Here is a 19,517-nt window from a genome sequence, read left to right as displayed (position 1 = left end):
AGATTCGTACCCTCACCACCCTCCAGGCCTTCCGCATAGCCCTTAAAAGCTGGCTGTTCCAACAGGCCTGGGGCTAACGACTTGTAACCCCACTCGAATGGTGTGACTGTTGTGTTTTTAACGGTGTATGACTCTATGTTTGTAACTTGTCTGTCTCCCCCCCCCCCCTTCAACTGTGAGCCGCCCTGAGTCCCCTCAGGGAAAAGGGCGGCATACAAATAAAGTATAAATGATAAATGATAAAAAAAAATTATCAAAATTCTAGGCAATGAATAATTAACTTTTCCACTAAGCGTCCTAGAAATACCTTTTCTTTTCAAAAAAACAATTTCCCCTACTACCATGTCTGATGGCTGTAATCATATGAGAGATGGAACATGTATCTATCCATAGACCTTTACAATAATTACCTCAGGCCAGGGATTGGGGTAACTCTCATTCTGTGATGGGAAGGAGAGTTTAGTAGAACGTTCAATTAACTGGTGGAAAGACAATTCCCCAAGCAGGGAAGTTGTTGGCCCTTATACACAGCTTACATAAGCTCATATGAATAGGCCTACCTTTGATTAGATGTGTTAGTTCTCCATTTTCCTTCGTTTAATTTCTCTCCACTTACTAAATGACAAACTAGGAAGGGAAGAATTTAATAAGGGCAGTGGTCCATTGAGAGACCTTGAAGATTTTGCTGGAGAAGCAGATTTTCATCAACTCCATTTACCAAGCTGTTGTGGCCCAGCAGGAGCTGCCACCAGACTCCGACAGCGAGGGGCCCTATGAGTCGGCTCTGGAGGATGTGGAGGACCCTGGACAGGGTTCCAACTCTGAGCAGGGCACAGAGAGGCTGGTTGGCTACCAGGAGGCTCCTGAGTCTTGGACCAGTGGGGAGGAGACAAGGGAGAATGATCCGGACGCCAGTGAGTTGTTCCTGGATGCACACCATCGAAGAGCTAATAGGCATCAGGAACAGTTGCGCAATTACAGGAGGTGATTGCACTCAGCTGGTGGTCATTAGGCTCCTCTCCAGACTATAAAAAGACTGCTTGTGCACATGCTCCTCTTGCAGAAGTCAACGCATTGACTAAAAGTTGGAGAACTTTGGTAACTAGCTTGGCAGCCTGGATTGCTGCCAAGGTTTGTCTGAGTTGCTGCCAGGGTCCTTATCTGTTTGTTCTGCTTGGCTTTCAGCCACCAAGGTTTTGGTTTCTTGCTAATAAAGTACATTCCAGTTAAGCTTGTCTCGGCAGTCATTACTGGATGGAGGAGGGGGTCAGAACACCAAGCCATGGACAAACGTCAGGGTTTGTCCATGAGGGGCTGATTTTTTTTTGGAGGGGGGGTACCTATGGTATATCACCTCAGGCTGGGTGTGGCATTCAGGTCATTTCGTCAATTTGGGTGATTCAGCTCTTGTCCCAAGATTTATTACACACTATGGTTCTATTCTTTCCTGCTGAGATTCAGAATCAGTTCCTGACATACGAAGTAGGATCTGCTGAGTTTAAATTAAGAAAAAAGGATAGGTTGAAATGGTGGCACATGAAAAAATCATAATAAATGGTTTGTTCAATTAGAATGAATATGAACTGGTTATATTTTTGCTTGTTCACATTAATAAAGCCCCTCTCTCCCAGTAAAACAGCTGTTAGGGTGTATCCCAGCAGGAATTTCATTCAAAAATATAGTAATCTGTTCTGACCCCCCCCCCCCCGTCCCACACCAAAACACTTTATGGAATTTATTAACAGACAGACAGGTCCTTGGCAGCAAACCGGCACAGATAAGCCAGGACAGAAATCCAACACAGATAAGCCTTGGCAGCAATCCAGCCTGCCAAGCTCACAATACTGTTCTCTAACATTAGTTAATGCGTTGACTTCTGCAAAAAGGGGCGTGTGCACAAGCATTCCTTTTATAGTCTTGAGAGGAGCCTAATGACCACCAGCTGAGTGCAATTACCTCCTGTAACTGCGTAATTGTTCCTTACACCTATTAGTTCTCTGGTGCCGGGCATCTAGGAACAACTCCCTTGTCTCCTCCCCACTGCTGACGTCCGGATCACACTCCCTTGTCTCCTCCCCACTGGTCCAAGGCTCAGGTGCCTCCTGGTGGCCAACCAGCCTCTCTGGTCCCTGCTCAGAGTCAGAACCCTGTCCAGGGTCCTCCACATCCTCCAGAGCCGACTCATAGGGCCCCTCGCTGTCGGAGTCTTAGTTAGAACAAATGATTCAATAAAACCCAACAGGAAGAAATCTTACAGACTTTAATCTTTTTACTGGTAACCTCATTCAGGTATTTTGGACAATCCTTTGCAAACAAATATATCTGGGCCCATACTGCAAGGTATGTAATGAACTATTCAGCTACACCACAGGTGTTAAACGTGTAGCGTCATGTTGTCATCACGTGACATTTTCCCCATGCGTGGAGATGGGGTGGGTGTGGCCTGTGCATGACACGCCTGGCCTACAGGCAACCAGTTTGACACACCTGTCTACACCAATGAAATCTATCCCCCACCATTAATTTGGGGGGGGGTCGGTCACAGTCTCTGAGTCTAGGGGTACAGTACTCCCAACAAATTTGTTCTTACAGGAAATATTGAAATGGAAAGACCACGCTCCTGAAGTAAAAGCAAGATATCTATTTGTTCCATAAAAATATAAATTATGCCATTATGTAAGGGTTTAATTTGAGAGATTTCGGAAAAAAATAATATGTTTACGATGTATTGCTTTCTAACAGGATTCTGCTTCTACACAAAATGCTGCCAGTGTGTTCAGCGTAGGATGTTTTTACAGCTGAACACTATATCTACCGCAGTTTGTTTTAATCTTTTGTAAGGACAGAAGAAACCTTTTGTCACACTGCAAACAGAAAATATGCTCCCAAATTTCCTAATATCAAAGCGACATTAAAAGCCCACAAAAATTTAATTCGCATAATTTTATTTCTGATATCTTTTTTAAACATTTTTTTTTCCAATTTCAACATTGTCTTGGTGATCGTGACCATTTTAGCAATAATGATCGAACTCCAGCATATTACATCAGTGTAAAACTGACATTTTTCAAATCTTTTTTTCCTTTTAACATTTTTTTTTTAAACAAAGCAAAAGTTTTAGTTTTAAAAGGGCAGGTTCTGTAACGACAAAGAATTTTCCTTCCTTCCCTGCGTAGCTAAAAATCCATATTTTGTCTCAAGGTAAAATCAGTCTGATAGTCAAATCTCCAACTTTTACCAAAGCAATCCCACTCCGGCATGCTCCGAATCACAACTTTTAAGAGGTATGGACTTCAGCTCCTGGAAGCCTGGGGATTTCTGGGAGTTGAAGTCCACACCTCCACAGTTGCTAAGGTTAGAAACATTGCTCCAAATGGATGCTACACTTGCTCCCCTCTCCCCCCACAACTATAAGCATAACTGAGAATATGAAGGCAAAGAGTACGGTAGTAAGACTTTATATACATCATCTGTATCACAATGCTACGTTTCTAAGGCATGCTGTCCTAAACTGGATGAAATTGGAAAGTGGCCCCAATTACCCATCTTTTTTTTTTGTTCAGAGAAATGGAGAGATCATCCTGTTATTTCCTTGTCATGTCCTAACTTGTTTGTGTGTCCAACCAAAATTGTCCTTTACGCCTTTTGGGAAGGCTAGGTTTACACACACACAGACAGAATCACACATGCGCGCACACAGGGTTGACTATGGGGTTGGTGGGCGTTGAAACTTGCAGCTTGGCATTAAAACCAACAGTGGATCGCAGCAGGAAGTGAATGAGAAAGTGCTTTAGAAGTTGTAGCTGATATGTCTCACAGGACAGCAGGAGGGCGATTTATCTAGCAATGTAGGCTATCGAAGTCTTCTCTGAGTAGAAAAATTCTTATCAAAGACACTGTCTCTTGTACATCGGCCTATGCTAGCGGTGAGCACCCAGGAGTACTCAATGCTTTGGGTGCTACAGTGAACGATGAGGATGGGCCTCATCAAGACACCTCTGTCCTCAGCTGTTCTGTCAGGCTTCTAAGTGCTTGTTTGGATGGCAGCTGGTTCTCATAAGCAACAGTTCACATCTGAGATTGTGCGCACAAGGAATTCAGAAGGACATTTGTCATTACCTTGTTTGCTCACATTTCACAGGGAAATCCACATGACATTACCAGCCATCTGGTATTTTATTTCCCCCCAGTGCTACTTCTGCAGCCTTCTTATTTATATAAAAAAACAACATTTGTGAGAATAAAAGAGTAGCATAATAGCCACAGATGTAAATGCTGATCGTGATAGTCCAACTTTTTTAGAGTACGGTTTAGATTTCAGGCACTGACATTAATTCTTGCAATGGGCATTAATTTAGAAACCCATTCCTCTACCCACCCTCCCCCACATCAATCTTAGTACTAAAGTGCTTCCCTGGCTATAGTTTTTTTTTTAAAAAAGAGAGAAACGACATAAATAGAAGAGTATTAAAACACGGTAACACTTCAACTTCGTTTTTTTTTTTCTTAAAAAAAAAATCCCCATCTTTCTGGCTGGTTTCTTTTTTTTTAAAACCAGTTCCGTCCTTCCTAATTAAATACTTCCAACTTTGCAGTCTGAAACAGGCAAACTCGTTTCAATGAATAAACACACAGCACAAAATAAACAGGTTATTATTATTATTATTATTATTATTTCATAAAAAGGATCGTCACTAAGGTTCCTCCCCATCGCTGAACTGGATCCTCCTGCTCTGTGTGATACACCGCCAGTAGCGTAGAAACCCCCCCAGCTGTTTTCCTCATTGTGAAGCTGCCTTGGTTCACCGACAAATGCCCGCTCGACAAAACCGCGGCAACAAAACCGCGGCGAGAAAACAGCGCGGAGGAAATCGCGCCCACAGAAGCGCGCTGATAAATGCGCGCCGACGAAAGCGCGCCATCAACAAACGTGAAAACAATGTAATAACCCTAACCCTAACCCAAACCCAAACCCTAACCCTAACCTTAACCCTAATCGCGCTTTCGTCAGCGCCCATTTATCTCCGCGCTTCTGTGGGTGCGATTTTGTCCTCACTGTTTTCTTGCCGCGGTTTTGTTGACGAGCTTTTGTCGGGCGCGCATTTGACGGGTCACGGCTGCCTTTTGCCACACTGATGTTCTTTAATGATCCTAGTCCCTCTCAAGTGTCCATAACATGCGCACGCTACTAAACAGCAGTATTGGCGGACCATTTAACCTACTCCAGCTGTAGGGCAGCTTTTCTGTCACTGTTGTTGTGTTTCGGGAGAGGATTTGCTTTTCGTAGGGAGGGTAAAGTGTCTATTTTACAGCATAAACTCGATCAGCAGTTTCCTTCCGTCAAGGGAAAAAAGACCCATGGAAAACAAGCTTCCAGACTGTAGGACCATGTACAATTGTTGCCTACAAGAAATATACATGTACTTCCTCGACAGAAGAAAATGATGAATGGAGAGAGCCTACAATTAACAAAACCAGCCACGGTACACCATGACAAGTAGTTAAACTCCAAATGGGTTTCTGAAGGACATCAAAATCCAGAAACAGGGCCACATCACTAACTATCATTCAAGAGAACCTGGGTTCTGTGGCTCGCGAGAGTATACAACAGTGACCGAAATAAAAAACATGTCATCCTCTCCTTCCGGAACAGATATCTATTTACAATGGGGGGGGGAGGGAGAGAGGGGAGGGAGAAATGCTAAAGATGAAGCAAACTGAGGTTTTTTACCCCTTTTCTCCAATAACCTTTTTTTTAAAAAAAAGCTTCCCGTCGCAGAAAAGCATTAAGGTTCTATTTTTCTGCTTTCTCTCGTTTTGTGTGTGTTCGTTTCGAAATTCTTCTATCAATGACCTAAAATATCTGGTGGGCGTTTTTAGATTTTAATAATCTCATTGTCATGGTAAAGGGTGGCAATTATTAAAAAAAAGCCAATTTGGGAGTGAGGGGGGTGGGAGGGTGTTGAGAAAGCCAACGAGAAACAGTAAAAATAAAGAGCCCGACCGAGATTTATTTAGCCAACAGAGGGAGAGAGGAAGGGAAACAGAAGAGCCACCAATCCTGCTTCCAAACCATGCTGGAAAGTCAGGTAATGCTGCTTCCTCTGTTGCATGCTGGGAAGGGCAATCTAAATCTTCTCCCTATAAGCAATAGTGCCTGATATTCTTTACCCTTTTCCCTTCCTAACTTCAAGGGGGAGAAGGGTGGCTTGATGGCATATGTACTTGGCTGTTAGCTGTAGGCAGCAATTCCCGGGGCTGCGGGGGGGAAAAATCGGAGTGGAATAGGCAGATGCACGCAAGAGGCATTGAAAAAAAGAAAAAAGAAACAAGAGTGAGAAAGAGAACCGTGATGAACAATCATAGGAAGGTGGCGCCACATGGCAGCTTTGCCACAATGCCAGCAGGAGCTTTAACCAGAGGCATTCAGGTACAGCTGACTCTTAAGGATGTAATCAATGACGGGCTGAGACAGGTAATCCACCACATGGCCATCGCCATGCTGAAGGGCCAGTCTGTGAAGGGTGGGGAGAGAAAGAAGAAGGAAGAGAAAGCATTAATCAAGTTACATTAAAGCCAGACAGCCTACCCATCTTCTGGTTCTTCCTAGGCTAACCCTGTATAATTTGCTAGCTGGCCCATTTCTAAGAGACTCTTTAACTTTAACTTTTAATAAATTTATATGCCGCCCAATCCCGTAGGACTCCGGGCGGCTTGCAGAAACAAATTAAAATAAGGAGTTAAAAATAAAAAGAAACAATTTAAAAAACAACACACCATACACTCAATCTAGGTGGGGCTGGACCTCATTCATGATGTCAACAGCCCCAGGCCTGCCGGAATAGCCAGGTTTTAGTGGCTTTTCGGAAGGCCGAGAGAATGGGAAGGGTCCGGATCTCTACGGGTAGGTCATTCCACAGCAGTGGCGTGCGGTGAGGTTTATACCCGGTGAGGCTCAGCTGGGCATCTTTTTGCGAAGCAGCTCAGCAGGGCAGCGGTCGGCCTCGGCCGGGGGGGGGGATTTGCATCGCGGGAGCAGCCAAGCGCCCGGGTCTGCAGCAAAGGCGCTTGGCGGCTCCCGCGATGCAAAGTGCCCCGCCACCCCCGCTGCTGCCGCCCGCCCGCTGCCCCGGCCTGCTTCTCCAGGCTCCGCCGCTGGAAGTCCCGGATCGCCTCTGGGGGAAGGCTGGATGAGAAGCGGAGCGAAGCGTCTCCGCGGCCTCCCGGCACTACACAGAGGCTCTCACAGGAGCGTGTGCCAGCGGCTGGCGGCCCGGAGCGGCCCCGGCTGCGAGACAAGGCAGCGCTTAATCTACCGAACCGGTTAGAAGAGGTTCCACCAGTGGATCCGGAAAGCAGGCCACACCTACAGAAGAGGTTCCAAATTTTTTGGAAACCCACCACTGAATCAGGCAGTCATTGGCTCTGCTTGTCGGAAGCCAGTAGGGAAGGTTGCAAAGGGCGATCACATGCTCTCTGGACAGTGCAATTGTCATAAACACATGCCAGCTGCTAAGCCTCTGGTTTTTGATCGCATGACCATAGGGATGCGGTGACAGTTGTTAAGTGTGAGGACTAGATTTAGATTTAGATTTGGTTTATTTATATGCCGCCCTTTTCCGGGAGGGACTCAGGGTGGCGAACAACTCAAAAGGGGAAGGGGAAACATAGAACACAATACAAATAGTTAAAATAGCCAAGAATCACATAACCACACAGGTCGAGAGGGGAGGGGAACTCATCAACCCCAGGCCTGCCAGCAAAGCCAGGTTTTAACAGCTTTTTGGAAAGCAGGGAGAGAGGTGAGGGTCCGAATCTCTGCGGGGAGTTCGTTCCAGAGGGCCGGAGCTGCCACAGAGAAGGCCCTCCCCCGGGTAGTAGCCAGATGACTACTACCAGATGGCTGGTAGATGGAACCCGGAGGAGGCCGACCCTGTGCGATCTAATGGGTCTTTGGGAGGTAATTGGCAGCAGGCGGTCTCTCAAGTACCCAGGTCCAATACCATGAAGGGCTTTATAAGTTACGACTAGCACTTTGAAGTGTATCCGGAGACCGATCGGTAGCCAGTGCAGCTCGCGGAGGATAGGTGTGATGTGGGTGTACTAGTTTTAAGTCACTTCTTTCAGTGCTGTTGTGATGTTGAACTGTCACTAAATGAATGGCTATAAGTCGAGAACTATCTTTATTATCCTTGAATAGATGGCTGCCCCTTGAACCAAACCAGTTTCTTAATTATCTTGCTGCTGCATTGTTCCTTTCCCAGTAAGTCACCTTCCCCAGTCATAGCCCATTTCTCCCCACTCACCTGCTTTTAGTAGAACTGACAATAGCCATTGGGTGATTCACGTCATCCTTCACAACCAGGATATTGTTCTGCGGAGGAAACATTTTCAGGGATGTGAGCACTAATCTTTCCACATGCTCACTGAAGCAGGATATTGGCATCTAAGATTTGTAAACTCAATAGAAGGGCCTTTTCAGTTATGGCACCCTTACCTTAGGATGCCAAACACCACCACCCCGCCCTCGTCCCATTTTTTCTGAGCTCTATGTTTAAAAAAAAATAGAGGAAAGTGAAGTTGTATTGAATTGGCATTTTGAGCACAAGAGTTGAAGGTCTTGCCACCTTCTCTTATACCAGTCATAAAATCTATTCCAGACTTCAAAATATTCCGATTCCCCTTTATTTTTAAGTTCAAGAGGGAGCCTATCTGCTTCCGCGCAGGCCAACACTTTTCTGATTATATCTAGCTCTGGTGGTGTGTTTTCTTTTTTCCAATATTGTGAATTAATTATATGCACCGCAGTTAGTACATGAATAATTAAATAAAGTGTATCTTTCTTAAACCCCTCTGGTATTATACCTAGGAGAAAAGCTTCCGGTTTAAACAAGATTTGGTCTCCCACCATTTGTTCATGATTGAATCATTTTCCAACAATTTTTTGCCTCATTGCACGTCCACCACATATGATAAAAAGTCCCTGGTGTTTTTTTACACTTCCAAGAATTTGGGGCCAGATTTTTAAACATTTTGGAGAGCCGTGCTGGGTGGGAGATGCCATCTATAGAACATCTTATACAGGTTTTCTTTATACGCCGTAGCCATTGTTAGTTTCTGATTAAGTATCCAAAGTTTTTCCCACTTAGCCAATTCCAGGCAAAGCTCTTCTACTGCCCTGGCTGTAACCTTCTCAGAAACCTAGAAGACAGAATTCTAGTAGGGTTCCTGCCCCCTATTCAGTAGTAAGTTTCAAAAATTTTTGGAACCTACTCTGTGGGTGTGGCCTCCTTTGTGGGAGTGGCTTGCCGGCCATGTGACCTGGTGGGAGTGGCTTGCCGGCCATGTGTTTTCTTTCTTTCTTTCTTTCTTTCTTTCTTTCTTTCTTTCTTTCTTTCTTTCTTTCTTTCTTTCTCTCTCTCTCTCTCTCCTTCCTTTTGTCTCTCGCTCCCTTTTTTCTTTTTTTCTTTCATCTCTTTCTCTCACTCTTTTTCTTTCTTTTTTCTTTTTTTCTTTCTTTCTTTCTTCCTTCCTTTTTCTTTCTCTCTCTCTCTCTCTCTTTCTCTCTCTGTGTCTGTCTGTCTGTCTGTCTGTCTGTCCGTCTGTCTGTGGCAGTGGTGGGTTTCAAATTTTTTTGGAACCTCTTCTGTAGGTATGGCCTGCTTTCCGGGTCCACTGGTGGAACCTCTTCTAACCGGTTCAGTAGATTTGACGAACTGGTTCTACCGAATAAGTGCGAACTGGTAGGAAACCCACCTCTGCCCCTATTGTAGAAGAACCTGAAATGGGCAACTGCATTGTAATGGAATGTGTGTGGGTGATGTTGGGGTTTTAGGGAAAGAGATTTTGCCTAGGAAACAATCAGACAAGAGAAGCAGGAGCCCCAGTGGATTAATGTTCAGAGGAAGAAATTTAGGAAGAATCTGCCATAATTGTTTGGGCAGCTAAGAATGGTGTCAGGAAGTTTGTATCTTCAGACTTGCAAGATCATTTTACTGAATCTTTACAATACAGTAGAATTATCTCATCTAGTCATGTGTCCTGTCTGGTTTACCTGGGAGAGCTGACACGTATGCAACCAGGGAGGTTCAGGAAAGCAGGATTGAGTGCCGGCCTAAAGTCCATTAATTACTGCAGTTTTAGAAGAATAAAAACAATAAAACTTACTTTATACTTGCGAAGTACAGAGGAGTGGCTCATGATTCTCTCGGTATCAACACCATCCCGTGGCACCACAACAATGCCAAAGTCTCCCACTATCACCTCCATCTGTTTAAATTAGAATGAATATATTTTATGGAAGCGTATATTTACAGAAACTTTCTCCTAAAAGGAATTGCAGTCCTCAGATCTTGAGAAAACCCAATTCAAAGGCTGAACCAGCATATGCATTCATAAGAACATTGAATCAATTCCTTACCCAAATCCTTGTGGGTAAATCATTTTAAAATAAATTTGGCAAGAGCTGTCTATTTTTTTTTATATGGTTGTAAGAGGAATCAACTAATAAACTCCTACTACTGAAATATGAAATTATATTTATTTATATTACAAACAAAGGCCTCTATAACCACACTGTAAAAATCACCATTGTCCTTTTACTATTGTCAGAACTGGGGGAAAGGAGGCCACGAACAGAGAAAGTGGAAGTAGACTGTCAATCTATAGCAATAGCAATAGGAGTTAGACTTATATAGCGCTTCATAGGGCTTTCAGCCCTCTCTAAGCGGTTTACAGAGTCAGCATATTGCCCCCCAACAACAATCCAGGTCCTCATTTTACCCACCTCGGAAGGATGGAAGGCTGAGTCAACCCTGAGCCGGTGAGATTTGAACAGCCGAACTGCAGAACTGCAGTCAGCTGAAGTAGCCTGCAGTGCTGCATTTAACCACTGCGCCACCTCGGCTCTATGATTTCCCAAGCCATCACAAAGTTAACAAAACTCCCCAGGAAGTATATATTGCTAAATCAGTATTTACTGTCTGTAAATGGAGAGGAAGGATGGGTGGGAGAGAGGGAGGGAAGGAAGGAAGGAAGGAAGGAAGATCCCAGCTTTGACCATCTCCTGTTATGTACTCACATCAGCTTCATTCCAAAGGCCTGGAATACAGAAGGACTCCAGAAGATCACTTCCACACAGCAGCAAGATTCGAAGCTCTGAAGAAAAGAGATTCAACTATTGAGATGTTCCCCCTGGATAACCACTCCCCACTAATCTCTTTGCCTTGGTACAAAGACTTGAAAAAAGGAAGAAGAGCAGAAAAGACCAGGCTTTAAAAGAGAGTTGCAGTTTCTGTGTTGTGAGTTCTATCACTGGGATTTTACAACTGGAAAGGTATCTCTTTCCACTACTGATCTCAGTTGCTCAGTCAGACAAAATCCCAGAGAGACATGCTCCAGCCTGGCCAGTATCCCATTGTGGTAGTGTGGCCCATTCACTACAGCTTCTACAGGCATGTTCAGATCTCAGTAGCTGCAATCTCCTCCAAGCAGATGCCTTCACTTCCATGCAGCTCATATTCATCCATGTCCCGGGCCTCAGGTTCAAGACTGAGATGGCAAAGTTGGCACTGTAAATTGTGATTGTGCAAAGCTGGCTGAGGAACTCTGGCAGTTGAAGTCCACAGGTCTTAAAGTTGCCAAGGTTGGAGACCACTGTTCTAAAGCCCTGACTGAAATCAGTTCCAAGTAATGCACAGCTTTTCAAGAGTTTTTGCAGAATTCAGTGGTATCTTTGTAGATGATATCATTCCAGTCTTCCCCATCGTGCGTTACAGCCCCCATAACCTACCCAATCTTTGCACATATGCATTGTTTTCCCAACGAATATCAACATCAATTGTGCAATAAAGTACCCACAATCCTTCTGCCCCTTTTATATGCAAGTATACCCACTTTTACAATCCTATGGATGATGCTCACTTACCAATCTCTTCATATCTCATCACAGTCCCCAAATTAGCATTTTCATCTAGAAAGCAAGAAAAGAAAATGCTGAAATTATGTTTCACAGGATGACCTACAATGAGGTAAATCTCTTAGTTAAAAAAACACTATATTTACTAAGCAACTCTTACTACACAATCAGTTATCCTGCCCTTTCACAATCGTACTTAGAGCACTTTTTATAAAGGGTTTAATTAAAAGTAATTACAGTAAAATGAGGGTTCTGCTCTAAGTAGTGATAATAACAGTGGCTGGAATGAAGCAGGAGATCAAATGTGGAAGAAGCTTGGGAGCCCAAATGCTGAATGCATTATTTCAATTACTTCATCCTCCATATCTAGTATGTCCCTAAGAGATTCTTCTGAACTCCAGAATATATTAAATGTTTAATTCAGTTATTGGCACCAGAGGATTTTTGAGCCTGAAAGATGCCTGAAAAATTGAAAATCAAGTATCATATTAGATACTAAAAAAAGTCATGTTCAGTCCTAGTTTGGATTGATCCAACTTTTCTGAAACACATCCAAGGTAATTCACATATAGTGTTCAGCAGTGGTGGGTTTCAAAAATTTTTCGAGCCTACTCTGTGGGTGTGGCCTCCTTTGTGGGAGTGGCTTGCCGGCCATGTGACCTGGTGGGAGTGGCTTGCCAGCCATATGTTTTCTTTCTTTCTTTCTCTCTCTCTCTCTCTCTTTCCTTCCTTTTCTCTCTGTCCCTTTTTCCTTTTTTCTTTCATCTCCCTCTCACATTTTCTTTCTTTTTTTCTTTTTTTCTTTATTTCTTCCTTCCTTCTTTCTCTTTCTCTGTGTGAGTCTGTGTGTGTGTGTGTGTGTGTGTGTGTGTGTGTGTGTGTGTGTCAGTGGTGGGTTTCAAAATTTGTTGGAACCTCTTCTGTAGGTGTGGCCTGCTTTCCGGGTCCACTGGTGGAACCGCTTCTAACCGGTTCAGTAAATTTGATGAACCGGTTCTACCGAACCGGTGCGAACCGGTAGAAACCCACCTCTGGTGTTCAGCTCAGTCCTCGAAATACCTGGGGTAAATTGAGGCAGACTGGTATTGCCAGAGGCCCAACATACTTCCATCATCAGCTATTGTAGGTAGAAATCATTTGATTCTATTCTATTCTGTTCTATTTAGTTATACAACAAACAATCTCCACAGGAAAAGCTAATGTCAAGCACCAGGGAAATCGAGAGATTCAGGCAGTTCAGATGAGTATAAAGATTTATTGTAAGCTTAAACTCTCTACAAAAATCTGAGCTACTAAAGGTAAGGTTTAGGTTTAGGTTTATTAGATTTATATGCCGCCCTTCTCCCAAGGACTCACAGCAGCGTACAACACTAACATTTTTTTTAAAAAAAATTGAATTAAAATTAACAATGATCAATAATTTGTTTTGTTTTGTTCAGGCCAGGCTGGCTTGCTGGAAAAGCCAACTTTTTAGGGTGTGTCGGAAGGACCGGAGGTCGGGGATTATGCGAAGTTCCGGGGGCAGCTCATTCCAGAGGGAAGGCGCTCCCACAGAGAAGGCTCTCCCCCTGGGGGTCGCTAGCTGACACTGTCTGGCCGACGGCACCCTGAGGAGGCCAACTCTGTGGGATCGCACTGGACGATGGGAGGCTACCGGTGGCAGTAGGTGGTCTCACAGGTATCCTGGGCCTAAGCCATGGAGCGCTTTAAAGGTCATAATTAGTACCTTGAATCGCACCCGGAAGACAACTGGCAACCAGTGCAGGCTGCCTAAAAGGGGTGTAACATGGGAACACCTTCGTGCCCCCATGATAACCCGCGCAGCCGCATTCTGGACCAGTTGAAGCCATGAAAATGAGGGCAGCCCCAGGGAAATGAGTGGGAATTAAGAAGGCATTCAAGGTGGGCCAGACTTAGATTTATTGTGGGCACACAAGGACTCGTGACTGATGACCTGTTTGATCCCTCCCTCAGGATCAGCCTGGTCATCTACATCTAGGAAAGAATCTAATTTCAGTCACAGGTCACAAGTTTTAGCTGGCTTCAGACAACCTCTTTTCAACAACTTACCCACAAAAGTGAAACGTTCCATTGGGGGACGAACACAGCAAATCCTGCTAAGGCTTTCTCCCACTTTCCCCAAAAGTTTTGCTAAGGAAAGAAGGATAAAACAGAAAAAAATCAGCATTTACTACAGCTTGGAAGTACTATGGTTTACAAATGAAACATTATTTCCCCTTCATTCAGTGGCTTCCCCTGTACAATCTAAAATAACATATGGGGGTTGTGATTTGATCACCAGATTTTTTTTTCATCCTTGCTTTGACAAAGTGTTACTGCTGTTGGCAACCCAACCTGAATTTGTTTCTGAGAACTGTACAGCAAAAACATGTGTCCTCTTATTCAGATGGAAATCACTAAAATGCAATTTCCCCCTCTGCCGTTTAAGTATATAACAAGAATCCACTTTGACCCATGTGCTTAAAAGTTATACTAAATTAAGTCAAAATTAAAATATTTATTTAACTTAGAGCACCAACTACGGAGTTATTTTCGCAATACTATAAAACATTCATTTAAAATGAAACTCGGTAACAAAGATACTTAAAAAGATGTAAATAATTAAAATCAACAATGAAAATAATATGTGGTAAAGAAAGTATAAACCCAAATCCATTTCCTTCAACAGCCATTTCTAGCTAATGCGATAAAGTATAAACCCAAATCCATATACTTCAACAGGCATTTCTAGCTAATGAGCAGTTACAGCTATTATTAAGCTACTGAGTTTAATTTATTTTTATTTATTTTTTAAAAAAAATAGTATATTATCTTGAGCATGCACATTAAAAGTAAAGTAAAACAGATTTTTTAATCAAGTATGAATAGATTTTTTTAAAAATAGTATATCATCTTGAGCATGCACATTAAAAGTGTTTATAAAGTGTAAGTAGATTTTTTTTTAAATAGTATATCATCTTGAGCATACACACATTAAAAGTAAAGTAAAACAGATTTTCTAATAAAGTATAAATAGATATCGTAATGTATCTCAGAATGCTAGAACATGAGGGCTGGTCAATGCAGAGATGCTAAACCAGTGATGGTGATCCAGTGGTGGGTTTCAAAAATTGTTCGAACCTACTCTGTGGGTGCGGCCTTCTTTGTGGGAGTGGCTTGCCGCCCATGTGACCGGATGGGAGTGGCTTGCCGCCCATGTGACCGGATATGAAGATGCTGACGACACTTGTCAGAACCACCTTAAATGATCTCACACACAGCACTGGCATGCATAAGAATATGATGTAAACTTGTTTTTTAAAAGGCATCTTTGGTTTGCGTTAAAACAACTTCAACACACGCAATGTTCTGATTGCACCACAAACGCAGTAGTCATCCTTGCCTTTCACAGAGGCACTGAGTTTTATAAATAGGAGCATGATAGTGTAGAATAATCATATCCAAGGACCAGTGGTGGGTTTCAAACAAATTTTGGAACCTCTTCTGTAGGTGTGGCCTGCTTTTCGGGTCCACTGGTGGAACCTCTTCTAACCGGTTCGGTAGATTTGACGAACCGGTCTACCGAATAGGTGCGAACTGGTAGGAACCCACGTCTGTGGTGAACCTATGATGTGTATCAAAGGTGACGTGACATAATGTTTTGGGTAACCCACAAGTGTTCAACAAGACCAACAACTATTCTAGAAAGCGTTGCTTGCGTATAAGCATTTGGCTTGAGCTTGTTTGGAGGTTCTAGCAGGGGAGCGCAGCTATCGTATACCCTTAACCGAAGATCGGTACACTCCTTCTATTTGCGATGGTCGTCCTCTTCCACCGAGCGCGCAGCTTCGGGAGGGACGCACATGGAGCGGTGCGGGAGGAAGGGGACACCCGCCTAGCCAGCCAGATCAGCCGAATCCACCCTGGCGATCAATGGGGTGACAGATGTCGCAGCCAGATCGCCCTCACATATGCATTTGACTAAAAACTGTGCTGGCAATGGCAGAAGACACCGGAGAACCAGTTCGGGGGCGTGTCAGACCTGGGTCGCTGCCGGTTCTGTGACCCAGGCCTGAATTTCACTACCGGTTTGGCCAGACCGGACCAAACCGTTAGCAACCCACCTCTGAAGCACATCCTGTTCTTGCACAATTTTCAGAGGGTGATTGTGTGCTCTTGTGCACCTTCCAGACCCTCCCAAAGTCACATGAAAAGGCCGTGCTCTCACACCATCTCCAGACTTTCTGAAAATGAGTTTTAACCATATTTTATTTGTGTAACTGTTTGTTTCATTGTATAACACGGGATTGGATTGTATTTTTTTTTTAAAAAAATTGAATAAGTAAAAAAATGTTTCTCTTTTGATCATCGGGTAGGCACCAGCAACATTAAATTTGGAAATTTTCCCAAGTTTTGACACAGTGAGTCCAAATGACTTGCCCTCCTTGTGCTAAACTAAATGGGCTCTCTATCAGATCTAGCCGGACACTTGTGTTACATTTAAAGAAAATACCACCTGCTGAATGATCAAAAAGTGAAAGGATCTATTTCAGTGGTGGGTTTTAAAAATTTTTCGAACCTACTCTGTGGGTGTGGCCTCCTTTGTGGGAGTGGCTTGCCAGCCATGTGACCTAGTGGGAGTGGCTTACCGGCCATGTGTTTTCTCTCTATTTCTCTCTGTCTCTGTCTCTGTCTCTGTCTCTCTCTCTCTATCTCTTTCCTTCCTTTTGTCTCTCTGCCCCTTTTTTCTTTTTTTCTTTCTTCTCTCTCTCACTCTGTTTCTTTCTTTGTTCTTTTTTATTTATTTCTTCCTTTCTTTCTCTTTCTCTCTCTCTCTCTGTCAGTCTGTCTGTCTGTCTGCCTGCCTGCCTGCCTCTGTGTGTGTGTGTGTGTGAGTGGTGGGTTTCAAAAATTTTTGGAACCTCTTCTGTAGGTGTGGCCTGCTTTCCGGGTCCACTGGTGGAACCTCTTCTAACCGGTTTGGTGGATTTGACGAACTGGTTCTACCGAATAGGTGCGAACTGGTAGGAACCCATCTCTGATCTATTTCCGTGCCCCTTTTTTTTCTCTGCCCCCAGCAGTTGTTCATATTTGAAAGCAAATATTTTAATATTCGGTTCTCTTTGCATAGTTAGGGCTAGTGGTTTGCAAGACAAAAATTCTCTCTGGGTCATTAAACCTACTCCAAGCAGCTGTTCCAGTTGGTTTTTCTCCAATTTTTCTTACGCGCTCTCTCTACCACCTGCTGAAGCCAAGAGCAAAACCAGGTGTGCCAAGTCAGAAAGGTGAGAAAAAAGCAGATGAAAGGATGAGGAACGTCTGAAATGTCTCAACATGCATTTTAGTGGAAGGTTTATAATTAGGGACTGGCAGCTATCCTGAGTACAGATTATCAAGATGAATGAGAAAGTCTGACTGAAACATTTTGCTCATTTTGGGTGGAACAGGACATGGCTTTCCCCTCCAGATGTCAAAGTGCCAAAAATCTAATCTGGCCAATTATTTTGGCACCTGAGACAGGAAACACCATCACAGGTTCGGTTCTCTTCTCTCACCTGGGTTACCCCATTTATTACGGTTGTATATTCAAGAGCTTCTACATTTGTGCTTTCCATTTTTTCTTACCTGCACTTGGCTTGTTGGAAAGGTTGCTGTTCTGGTAAATAGGTTGTGGGGTCTCATTCTGGGGCTGTCCAACCACTGGGGTCAACGAAGGTGTGTTCACATTGGACAGGATACAACCAGTAACTCGCTGGAAGAAATAACAGCAGAGTAAGAGAACTGGACTGGACCTTGGAGGCCTTCTAGTCCAAACCCCGGCTCAAGCAGAAGACATTATATCATTTCAGACAAGTGGCTAATCGAAGTTAGTTTGCATTTTCATATGTTTGGTTCATAGGTATCTGTTGTGGCCCAGCAGGAGCCATTGGAGCTGCCACCAGACTCCAACAGTGAGGGGCCCTATGAGTCAGCTCTGGAGGATGTGGAGGACCCTGGACAGGGTTCCGACTCCGAGCAGGGCGCAGAGAGGCTGGTTGGCCACCAGGAGGCACCTGAGCCTTGGACCAGTGGGGAGGAGACAAGGGAGAGTGATCTAGATGCCCGCAGTGAGTTGTTCCTGGATGCCTGGCACCAAAGAGCTAATAGGCGTCAGGAACAGTTGCGCAGTTACAGGAGTTAATTGCACTCAGCTGGTGGTCATTAGGCTCTTCTCCAGACTATAAAAAGACTGCTTGTGCACACGCCCCTTTTGCAGAAGTCAATGCAGGAATGAATGTCGGAGAACATTGTTAGAAGCTTGGCAGACTGGATTGCTGTCAAGCCTTATCTGTGCTGGATTGCTACCCAAGCTTATCTGTGCCGCTTTGCTGCCAAGGACCTGTCTGTCTGTTAATTAAATGCCGTATCTTATCTTTGGCTCGGAGTGTGTGTTGGTGTGGGGACGAGGGGGGTCAGAACAGGTATCTATTGAAAAAGGAAAAAAAAAAGGCTTTCCCCTTGATTTTACAAAGCTGCCCTCACCAAATTTTATTTCCCTATTGGCAACTCTGCCAGAACCCTGGGCCACATCTTTCTCCATTTTGTTCCTCCACCCTCTGTCAGCAGAACAGTGTGAATATAGTATCCCTGTGTTCAGATCAAACCATAGCAAGTTGTTTAGGAAAAATACTATCATAGTCCTAAACATTGGTGAAGTTTTCCGTGTACACTTCTCAATTATCAAGAAAGAAAAGGCAATTAATGACTATTAATTCCCAATGGCTATATACTATCACCAGGGAATGGGTTTGTCAACATCTGTAGCTGGGAGACCCTTTGCTAAAAGTGGCCTGTTATCTATGGCACAGGTTCACAGGCTTCTACCTGGGAATGAATCAAAAAAGCACCCCTGGAAGTAACCCTTTAGACAGATTTGACAAGGTATCCCTGAAGCTGTTAAAGAGAGAGTTAGGAGCTTCAGGCCTCTGGTGGTCATTTTGACCCATGTGCAGCTGTACCAGTGGTGGGATTCAGCCAGTTCGCACCTATCCGGGAGAACCGATTGTTAACTTTCTAAGCAGTTGGGAGAACCGGTTGTTGGAAGAAATTTCATTTGTTTTTTTCCAGTTTACAGGGATAATCCTGTAAAGAAGGCAGGAAGGAAACATTCTGGTCTTGTTTCTAGCCTCATCTTTATTGCCCTGCTTACAGAAACTGCCTCTCCGATAGTAGGAAAGGAAGAGGAAGAGTGGAGGAGAGGCAAGGGAAGAAGAAAGAGGTAAGGAGAGGTGGGTGGAAGGGAGAGAAAGAGAGGAGTGAGGAAGAGAGAGAACGAGAAGGAGAGAGGGTAGGAAGGAGAAGAAAGAGGGTAAGAGTAGGGGAGAGGTAAGGGAAGAAGGAAGGGAAAGGAGAGGAGGAAGGAAGGAAGGAGAGAAGGAAGGGAGGGAGAAAAGAAAGGGAAAATAAGGTGGTGTTACAACAGGCGCTAGGGATGGTAAACAAAGCAACTCAAACTGTATATTATAACCTTTTAAATGGAATAACAAAAGTATAAGAATGGCAAAGAAAAAGAATAACTATGTGAATGTATACCTATAATTGTATGTAAGAGAATAAATGA

The 19,517-nt window shown here is 43.9% G+C and overlaps 1 protein-coding gene across 1 annotated transcript in view; it reads right to left on the bottom strand.

Moving 5' to 3' along the window:
• Positions 1–6,412: 6,412 nt before the first annotated feature.
• Positions 6,413–19,517, bottom strand: part of NMNAT2 (nicotinamide nucleotide adenylyltransferase 2) — a 79,305-nt gene continuing 66,200 nt past the window's right edge. The window contains exons 5-11 of the mRNA XM_032226948.1: positions 17,543–17,669; positions 13,988–14,068; positions 11,927–11,971; positions 11,081–11,157; positions 10,168–10,269; positions 8,307–8,374; positions 6,413–6,515 (exon numbers count right to left, since the gene is read on the bottom strand). Of these exons, the coding sequence (XP_032082839.1) occupies positions 6,413–6,515; positions 8,307–8,374; positions 10,168–10,269; positions 11,081–11,157; positions 11,927–11,971; positions 13,988–14,068; positions 17,543–17,669 (603 nt within the window). The remainder of the gene's footprint in view (positions 6,516–8,306; positions 8,375–10,167; positions 10,270–11,080; positions 11,158–11,926; positions 11,972–13,987; positions 14,069–17,542; positions 17,670–19,517) is intronic.

This window comes from Thamnophis elegans, chromosome 11 (assembly GCF_009769535.1).
Source record: "Thamnophis elegans isolate rThaEle1 chromosome 11, rThaEle1.pri, whole genome shotgun sequence".
Taxonomy (NCBI): Eukaryota; Metazoa; Chordata; class Lepidosauria; order Squamata; family Colubridae; genus Thamnophis; species Thamnophis elegans.
The sequence above is the reverse complement of the archived record's forward strand: the minus strand, read 5'-3'. Positions and strand labels throughout refer to the sequence as shown.